The sequence below is a fragment of the Scomber scombrus genome, chromosome 16, assembly GCF_963691925.1.
Source record: "Scomber scombrus chromosome 16, fScoSco1.1, whole genome shotgun sequence".
NCBI lineage: Eukaryota > Metazoa > Chordata > Actinopteri > Scombriformes > Scombridae > Scomber > Scomber scombrus.
In genome coordinates this window covers 11,014,803-11,024,772 of record NC_084985.1, presented here as the reverse complement: position 1 = coordinate 11,024,772, position 9,970 = coordinate 11,014,803, and the positions used below count along the sequence as shown (strand labels likewise).

General features: G+C 43.2%; 2 protein-coding genes across 2 annotated transcripts; both read right to left on the bottom strand.

Moving 5' to 3' along the window:
* LOC133995835 (elongation factor 1-alpha) lies at positions 1-5,720 on the bottom strand. The gene is made up of 8 exons (XM_062435315.1): positions 5,659-5,720; positions 4,437-4,589; positions 2,942-3,121; positions 2,561-2,857; positions 2,264-2,414; positions 1,793-2,049; positions 1,300-1,534; positions 1-375 (listed from the first exon to the last, which is right to left on the bottom strand). Exons 2-8 carry the CDS (start codon positions 4,578-4,580, stop codon positions 251-253), a joined length of 1,389 nt encoding a protein of 462 aa, XP_062291299.1. The 5' UTR covers positions 4,581-4,589; positions 5,659-5,720; the 3' UTR covers positions 1-250.
* A 249-nt stretch (positions 5,721-5,969) lies between these two features.
* Positions 5,970-9,763, bottom strand: LOC133995836 (elongation factor 1-alpha). Its single transcript, XM_062435316.1, has 8 exons — positions 9,695-9,763; positions 8,697-8,851; positions 7,852-8,031; positions 7,464-7,760; positions 7,223-7,373; positions 6,865-7,121; positions 6,545-6,779; positions 5,970-6,420 (listed from the first exon to the last, which is right to left on the bottom strand). Exons 2-8 carry the CDS (start codon positions 8,838-8,840, stop codon positions 6,299-6,301), a joined length of 1,386 nt encoding a protein of 461 aa, XP_062291300.1. The 5' UTR covers positions 8,841-8,851; positions 9,695-9,763; the 3' UTR covers positions 5,970-6,298.
* Between the last annotated feature and the right edge of the window lie 207 nt (positions 9,764-9,970).

Sequence of the window (9,970 nt, the reverse complement as noted above, 5' to 3'; positions counted from 1 at the left end):
TTCATTTGGCAATGTTTGAGGTTTTTATTGTTTTGGTTTCATCCTAATTATGATCACAATTATCCCTAAAAGGCACAGGCCTTCCTTTCCTGCGGAAACTTTTCCGATGGGTTTTAATCAGCATAAGCCAGTCCTTGAGTAGAGAGCTCTGCCTCAGAGAAGACGACGCTGGGTGGCAGGGGAGAAGAGGGGATGGGGCGGCCCGCTGCTGCTGAGACGTGACTTTGTGTTCGACGTCCTGCATGAGAATTCATTTTTTCTTTTCAGCCTTCTGTGCAGACTTAGTGACCTTTCCACCGGAGGGGAGCTTCTTCTCGACAGACTTGATGACACCGACAGCAACTGTCTGCCTCATGTCACGCACAGCAAAGCGACCTGGGAGATGGACATCAATGAAAGTCCATAAGAAGCAGTTTTTAATAATAAATAAGCATAAAAATATCAGAATCAGTCATAATTAAAAATAAGAACAGTGATCAGTTTAAAAAATACTTTTGACTTGAGTAATCTCAGTGTTTAAGGTGGAACTGGGGAGAATACAGTGTATTGTAACTAAGCACAAATGTACCACTAGAAAGTAAAACAGGGTTATATGGTTGATTTGATCTAAAATCAGTCATGATATAAAAATGTTGATTAAACCACCTCAGCTAACAAATAATTACTGATTAATCATTAAAAGCTTGATAGAATACTAAATAAATGTTTTTCTTTATGAAGGAGTAAACTGATAAATGTTATTAACAAAGCACAAACTGTGTAATTTGAATAATAAATCATAGGATCAAATAAACACCAGCAAATGATTTGAATAATCTAAGCAACATTCAAACATATCAAATGTGTTATGTTTTTTTGGGGGGAACGCAACATATGGAATTATATCTGCAGGGTACTTAAAGTGAAATGAATTGACTTTTTTGCACTGAGGAGTAGGACTTAACTTTGGCATATTACATCCAATATGTTTAGAAAACAATTGACAGGATAAACACCCAGAAAGCAAACATTACAATTCATTTGATGTCATTTTTTTGCAGGACAGCATACTTAAAGTTTATCTGAGCTATTTTGAGCTTTTTCACAGAAAAAAGGTTCCTGCTGCTGTCGGAAATGAGGCTGATGTAAGTTGTGAGCTAGAAAACCGAAACAATGTGCTGAAAGACGCAAAAAAGCGTAACAGAGCTGTAGAGTCCGGTGATAATTCCTTATGGGATTTTCAGTATTTATCAGTACAGCTGTAAAATAAAGTCTAACTAACCCCTTGTATTAAAAAAGGGAAAACGGCGTTTTACTCACCCAGTGGGGGGTACTGGGAGAAGCTCTCAACACACATGGGTTTTCCAGGCGACATCATGATGATGGCGGCGTCTCCGGACTTCAGAGCCTTGGGGTTATCCTCAAGCTTCTTGCCGGAACGACGGTCGATCTTCTCCTTGAGCTCGCTGAACTTGCAGGCAATGTGAGCGGTGTGGCAATCCAGCACGGGGGCGTAACCCTGGGAGATCTGGCCGGGGTGGTTCAGGATGATGACCTGCACATAGAGAGACGAGGAGGTTAATTTAAGATCTGGATGTAGACTCCAAAAGTACATGAAATAGTTAAATTGCTGGTAGAAATTGTGATATTTAGGTGCCAGGTGTTGATATTTAGTAAGGCATTTAGATGGCTTAACAAGCTCTCAAGCCTCACATCTATAGTTTGTAATGCAATCCTGATGACACCATAAAATAATATGAAGTTCTGTTATGACTTGATCCTTCTTTTCTTCTTTCTGTCTCCTGGGACTCACCTGAGCGGTGAAGCTTTCAGCCTGGATGGGTGGGTCGTTCTTGCTGTCGCCAGCCACGTTGCCACGACGGATCTCCTTGACTGACACATTCTTGATGTTGAAGCCAACGTTGTCACCGGGGACGGCCTCAGTCAGAGTCTCGTGGTGCATCTCCACAGACTTCACCTCAGTGGTCAGGTTGGGAGGAGAAAAGGTGACGACCATACCGGGCTTCAGGATACCGGTCTCAACACGGCCGACGGGGACAGTTCCAATACCTGAGGGAGAGCATGAAGCAATATGTTTCCAATATGCTCTTCAGTTAACTAATTCATTAAACTAATTTGATTTTCTTTGTATACATTAGATCAAATGGCTCTATAGTGTTTTTTATTTGTTGTGTACTGTGAATGAAATGCTTATTGTTTGCTGTCTGTACGAGTGGTTTTAATGGCAAATGAGTTTACCCATTGGGGATCTCTCTCTCCTTACCGCCAATCTTGTAGACGTCCTGCAGGGGCAGACGTAGGGGCTTGTCGGTGGGACGGCTGGGGGGCATAATAGAGTCCAGAGCCTCCAGCAGGGTAGTACCAGTAGCACCACCCTCCTTGCGCTCGATCTTCCAGCCCTTGAACCAGCCCATCTGAAATTGAGGGAGGCAGGAGGAGGGCAGATACAGAAACACAGGGGACAAAGATGAAAAGGAGATGAGCCTCTGTTTTGCAGCATGACTGAATCTGATCAAGACAGCAACTACAATATGAGCTCAGCATGTAATAAGCCCCTCACCTTTTCACTGGCCTCCAGCATGTTGTCTCCGTGCCATCCAGAGATGGGGACAAAGGCAACAGTGGCGGGGTTGTAGCCGATCTTCTTGATGTAGGTGCTCACTTCCTTGGTGATCTCCTCAAAACGCTTCTGGCTGTATGGAGGCTCGGTGGAGTCCATCTTGTTGACGCCAACGATGAGCTGCTTCACACCGAGGGTGAAGGCCAGCAGGGCGTGCTCACGGGTCTGGCCGTTCTTGGAGATACCAGCCTCAAACTCACCAACACCAGCAGCAACGATCAGCACAGCGCAGTCAGCCTAAACAGGGATTTTTGATTTTATTTTATTTTTATTTCTAAAGTGATGAGTGTGTAGACAACAGCTTTAAAGGTGTGCCTTTACCTGAGAGGTACCAGTGATCATGTTCTTGATGAAGTCCCTGTGTCCAGGGGCATCAATGATGGTCACGTAATACCTGGCGGTCTCAAACTTCCACAGAGCAATGTCAATGGTGATACCACGCTCACGCTCAGCCTTCAGTTTGTCCAGCACCCAGGCGTACTTGAAGGAGCCCTTACCCATCTATTGGCCCAGGCATGTTAAAACAACACAAATAGAGCCAAATATAATGGAGAAAAAGGATGAATCAGTTAGAAAACCTTACCAATAGTACTGATATTAGTCTTCTTATGGGACTAATGTAATCAAACACCTTTTAATGAGACCTGTTGGCTTGTTAACCTCATAGAAATACCAAATGTCACCAACCACCCTTTCCTTTGCCATAGAAGAAGTTTTTAAATAGGCGCTCACTGTATATAGCACAGCCTGTTCACATCACATTGCATGGAGTAGGTGCTCATCAGGTTCCTCTGTCACAGCTCAGGGGAAACATAATATTCATATGATTTAGATAGTTAAGTATCTAATCAGAAGATACTTAACACAAGTAAGATTCAATATTCAACATTTACTATACTGTCAATACACAAAAACTATTCAAGGTTTATTGTCCAGCTACATTTTTTTTAAACTTTTGAAGCTCATTCTTTTCTGTTAATATACTTTGTTTGAAACTGCTAATCAATACACTTTAAAAAAGTGTCTATCTTTTCAAGAGCATTTAGTCCAATCACCTCATTTGTCTTTAATTTATGCTACTATTTACACCAGTATTCAGCTATCAGATAGGCAGAAATGTGTGTTATTTTATAGTTAGTAATATGGCTGATTTTTTTAATAGTGATCTTATTGAAATGAATGACTCAGTTACAGCTTCCAATTTGTCTTTTACATAACTTTCTATTCAATATTTATTCACTAATTAAGTATCCATGAGGGAATAATTACATGGGAATAATGTTTTCATTGCTATTTGAAGCTTTTGGAATACCTAGATTAAACCTGGACAGATTAAATGCAACTTGTATGTGTGTTTTTTTAATAACTCAGTGATAAATACAGTACACAATGATTTGACTGTATACAACCTTTTTTTAATCAGCTATCACATTTATAAATCAACAATTTCACACTTTTTTCAATTCGTGTGGAAAGACTTTTATGCATCTATCAGTTTATGAAACTGCAAGCAAATTTTATACTTTATTAGTTGTATTTTTTGTGATCTAGTTATGTGATCTGTTTTTTTTGGTAAACATCTCTCCCTGATTTATAATTGACTATACTGCAAAATCTGCCTGTTGTCCTGCTCTAAGTAATTAGGACAGTACATGTTTCACAACAGTAGGTGGCAGTTTTCACCAACTAATATCAGTGAGCATTTCTCTCCACCACACCCGTTTCACACACTGTGCCCCAATGGCGTTATTGTCTTGTGTCATTATCGTGTCATTTGTTGAAAGCATTAAACGTGTGTCTTTATATACCAACCGACCTCAGCGGCTTCCTTCTCAAACTTCTCGATGGTTCTCTTGTCGATACCACCGCACTTGTAGATCAGGTGGCCGGTGGTGGTTGACTTGCCGGAGTCGACATGGCCAATGACCACGATGTTGATGTGGATCTTTTCCTTTCCCATTTCGACTTACTGGTTATAAAATAACATAGGGGAACAGTCATGTAGCCTTTTCTAATTAAATATGGCATGTTCAAACGTGTTTCCAAAAGGAGGTGGCAAGCCCAGCGAGGTGCTTGACGTTGATTAAATGTAAGTCATTTTGGCGAATAGTTCATATGTTGTGAATGTGTTATGATTTATTGCCACCTCGTCATAACAGCGGTTGAGGTGTGAACGGCCAGCTAACCACATACAGGCGAGCAAATTAGTCCTTTATAATGTAGCTGTACGTTTGAGTTAATCTAAACTGCTTTATTCAGCTCAAATGACATTTTGATTCTAGAATAATCCATGGTTCTCTTTTAAAAACAAAACTACGAAAGGATTCTAGAATCATTAATGCTTCTTTAAAAAGAACGTTAGGATTCTAGAATTAATAATGCTGCTAAAAAAAAAAAACCTCAATAGGTTAGGATTCTAGTATCTTTAATGGTTCCCTTAAACTAATGTCACACGTTCGGCGCTCGTGCACGCCGCTAGCAAAAACCACACTGATGAGTCACGCGCCATGTGCTCGCTCTGCGCCGGTTATTCTTCGCCCTCCATGTTGCGTCGGGAGCGCAAAGCCGCCATGTTATCAACTGTCTCATGCGCGCGCACACACCATAAAGACAGCACTAAGGGCGGATGGATGCGCGTTCCCGAAAGCACAGCACTACCATGACTGGCAGAAAAAGAAAAAAAATCTGGCAAGTCATTTATAGTTGAAGTTCACAGCAATTGTTCCTTATTAACGTGAATATCCAGGGATATGTCGTCTCATTAAGAAGCCGAATAGATGAACACATGCTATACAAAGTTTGGAAAAGACATTCATACAAATAAGGTGAGCAGGCATGTTATTTTTACCTTTTTAAGTTACCTCACTAAAAAGACAAAACAGCATGATTTTGGTCTACAGACATTTTTCTAGCTCAGTCTAAAAATACTCATTCCAATGTTTATACCTTGAACACTGTATCGTACCTCCTTTTGTTTAAAACATGCAGTTCCGAGCTTAGCTTTGGAAGATGGATTTAAAAGATGATATATCACTAACCTGTGCCCAGCAACCTAGAAGTCCCCTGATTTAGAGCGGAGGTAAAAAAGGACAGAATGTGACCCGTCCAGAGTTTTTATACCGAACCAGGGGAGAGGGAGGGCTGTGCATGCTCTCACTGCTGTCAGACTAAAATAAGGGGTGCCATTGGCTGGGCTGGCAGAACTCCTATCCTATGCGATTGGATGACAAATGCATCACCAGACTCAGATAGCATGCTCAAAAAAAACAGCTGCAGCACAGGACAGAGGCTCCCTGTAACAGCCAAAAGCTACAGCAACTACACAACATAAGGATCAAGACAAGCTATGTCAATTTTTTCAAAGACATTTATTTTATTAGTTACCAGCAGCTTTCTTTCCAATCAAATTTGTGACATTTTATCATCAAGATGCAGTTCTATACCATTTCCAACTTAAACTTAACTGAGAAGAGGCACTGTCTTGTGATTCGGGTAAGTGACAATGCCACATAGTTCTTTTTTCCTGCGAAAACTTTTGCGATGGGTTTTAATCAGCATAAGCCAGTCCTTAAGTAGAGAGCTCTGCCTCAGAAATGATGATCCAGGGTGGGGAGAAGATAATGGGGTGGCCCACTGCTGCCTACACACATCTCGTTGCTGGATGTCCTGCACGACCATTCATTTCTTCTTGGAGGCCTTCTCTGCAGCCTTGGTTGTCTTTCCGGAAATTTCCTTGGTATCAACAGCCTTGATGACACCGACAGCCACGGTCTGCCTCATGTCACGCACGGCGAAACGACCTGGAAATACAGAGGGGTGAGCAAATGTTAGCAAGTTCCCTTGACCATGTTTTAGGATTTTGTTCTGCCAATGCTGATCAAGCTTATGCATTTCTAGTGTATATTGATCATGTACAAAACTAACCAAGGGGAGCGTAGTTGGAGAAGGGCTCCACAACCATTGGCTTCTGTGGGATCAGTTTGACAATGGCGGCATCTCCAGACTTGACAAACTTGGGGTTGTCCTCAAGCTTCTTGCCGGAACGACGGTCGATCTTCTCGATGAGCTCCTTGAACTTGCAGGCAATGTGAGCAGTGTGGCAGTCCAGAACGGGGGCATAACCCTCATTGATCTGGCCAGGGTGGTTCAGGATGATGACCTGTTGACACATTTTGAGTTAGAGATAAGCCCAATGCCACTTGGCTCATAAGTAGAAGCAATTGCTTTAAGTTGCTAACACCAACCTGAGCGTTGAAGCTGCTAGCAGCCTTGGGTGGGTCGTTCTTGCTGTCACCAGCAACGTATCCACGACGGATTTCCTTGACGGACACGTTCTTAACGTTGAAGCCAACGTTGTCACCGGGGACGGCCTCAGGCAGAGACTCGTGGTGCATCTCCACAGACTTCACCTCAGTGGTCAGGTTGGGGGGAGCGAAAGTGACGACCATACCGGGCTTCAGGAGACCAGTCTCAACACGGCCGACGGGTACAGTTCCAATACCTGAAAGAAAATCAAGAATTTTTAGTACTCAGGAGACAAGTAACAACCGTTTATGTGCTGGAACTCTTGCATGTTGTAGTATGACGTTAATCAGTCCTTACCGCCGATTTTGTAGACGTCCTGCAGGGGCAGACGAAGGGGCTTGTCGGTGGGGCGGGAAGGTGGCACAATGGCATCCAGAGCCTCCAGCAGAGTGGTTCCGCTGGCATTGCCCTCCTTGCGCTCAACTTTCCATCCCTTGAACCAGCTCATCTACAAACAGATTCAAGATTTACAGTCAAATCCATGTTCCCAATCAGGTTAAAACAAGCTTAACAGGGGCATCAAATGTAGTCATCTCACCTTGTCACTGCCCTCCAGCATGTTGTCTCCGTGCCATCCAGAGATGGGGACAAAGGCAACGGTGGCGGGGTTGTAACCGATCTTCTTGATGTAGGTGCTCACTTCCTTGGTGATCTCCTCGAAACGGGCCTGGCTGTATGGGGGCTCAGTGGAGTCCATCTTGTTGACGCCAACGATGAGCTGCTTCACACCGAGGGTGAAGGCCAGCAGGGCGTGCTCACGGGTCTGGCCGTTCTTGGAGATACCAGCCTCAAACTCACCAACACCAGCAGCAACGATCAGCACAGCGCAGTCAGCCTAAAATTGGGATTACATTTCAATTTTAATACACCGAAGCAAATGCAAAGTCAATTTAGACTTCAATGCTGCAATGTATTAACATGCTTACCTGAGAGGTACCAGTGATCATGTTCTTGATGAAGTCCCTGTGTCCAGGGGCATCAATGATGGTCACGTAATACCTGGCGGTCTCGAACTTCCACAGAGCAATGTCAATGGTGATACCACGCTCACGCTCGGCCTTCAGTTTGTCCAGCACCCAGGCGTACTTGAAGGAGCCCTTGCCCATCTGTCGAAGGACACATTTATAAAATCAGGTTTAATTTATTACCAGAACTACAAATAGTTGCTTTGTGCAATTTTATGACATCACTGAGCTTTAGTGTATAACTGAAATGTATATAAACAAAGTCAAACTGTAGCTTCAGCTTTGATTTTTTTATTAAGTTTTCATGGGTCAATCTTCCCACTGGTAATTGTCATGTTAAAATAAATAGTGGGTCTACTGCATGACAAGAAACCTTCCCTTTCAGTCAGACATGGATGGGGGCAGCTGCCACTACAGATAAAGTGTCATGTATGACAGCAGATTTGATCATACCAATTAGTACACGCATGTTATAGTTCACTTTACCATTTGTCTCCAATAAAAGAAATGGGGATTTCTTTTAGCCAGCCCCCCCCCTCTAATATTTACATTATACTTGTTTAACTGTGGGATATATATTGTGAATTAAGCATTTTGTCTTCGCCCACCAGCTGGAGGCCTCTGCTGAACGAAGTGCACCGTCATCGGCGCGTTTTAAGCCCCACCCAGCGTGCGCGCACACCGCCACGCCGGACAGCAGCGTCGCTCCGAGTAGGGCACGCTGACGCCGCCATCTTGGACATAACTAGCGGGTTGCGAAAAGAGATAAGACTGATTTCATTTTTTATTATTTTTTATCTTCTCACCTCAGCGGCTTCCTTCTCGAACTTCTCGATGGTTCTCTTGTCGATACCACCGCATTTGTAGATCAGATGACCGGTGGAGGTGGATTTGCCGGAGTCGACATGGCCAATGACCACGATGTTGATGTGGACCTTTTCCTTTCCCATTGTTGTAGTTTCTGTCACAAAGATAATAAATAAAACACATTAGCATCTCTTTTTTCTATTAACCTACTCGCCTCGGTAACAAATGAGCAACTAACCTTAAAATAACGCAGCGAGAGTGAACACATCTTCAACTGGGCTTAGTCTAATCTCAGTGGTTTATACTATAAGTGTATATACACAAAGCTCACATATCACATCATCAATCGAGTAATTTCATATGAATATATTCAATATTGTCACTCGGCGGTAACCATTACGACTAGTAGCCGCTAGCAGGCTGCTGCTGCTGCTAGGCCTCAGTCGGCCCCAGGCCAGGCGAGACACGTGTTACTCAATGGGCCACGTCGGATAAAGTTACATCTATCTCCAAATATTCAGGAGCTATCCTATCCAGACTCCCAACACCTGTTACTAAATAGTAAGAGTTTGTTCCAGGGAAGGCAGAGAGGACAAAATGCCTTTGCAGCATCCTCGGATCTCTGCTTTCCCTTTGTTCACCCTCTCTCCCCCAACATCCTTTCCTCTCCGCATTCAAATCTTTTGTTCAAAAAAACTTAAGCAATACAAAAAATAACCTCCTAAAAAGAACTCGACATCACACAAAAAAGGCTCTCACATCAATCAAATTACATTTGCCAAAGTGGTCGCTGCTAGTTAAGATTTCCCGGTTAAATCGTTCATAAAATCCACAGGTCGGTGTGAAGTGTTCAACTTACATAACACGAAGGAAACTTTAGCAGAGATAAAAGTGATATATCCGATAAAAGTTCTCCACAGGTTGAACTTGAGAGGGGTTTAATTGAAGGCCTGAATCCAGCTCTCTAATCTAGTTGATGAATTAAAGCAGAACTTACCGGTGTTTCTGGGTTTTCACGGCCAAAGCTGCTGCCCCTAGCCAGGTAACAGAAAGAGGAAGACAAGGGCTGGTCTGGGAGGTTTTATACCAAATGGGAGGCGGCCTGACTACCCGTCACCCACCCCGGTGCAAACCCCGCAAATCACACACATTCCTGCAAAAAACGTCAGCACGCCACCGGATGAACCGCCTGAAACATGCATGATGCTTCACACATGGGTCCCACCAGGGGTTGAGATTGAGTCAATAGAAACATTTAAAACCTCTTTTAAAA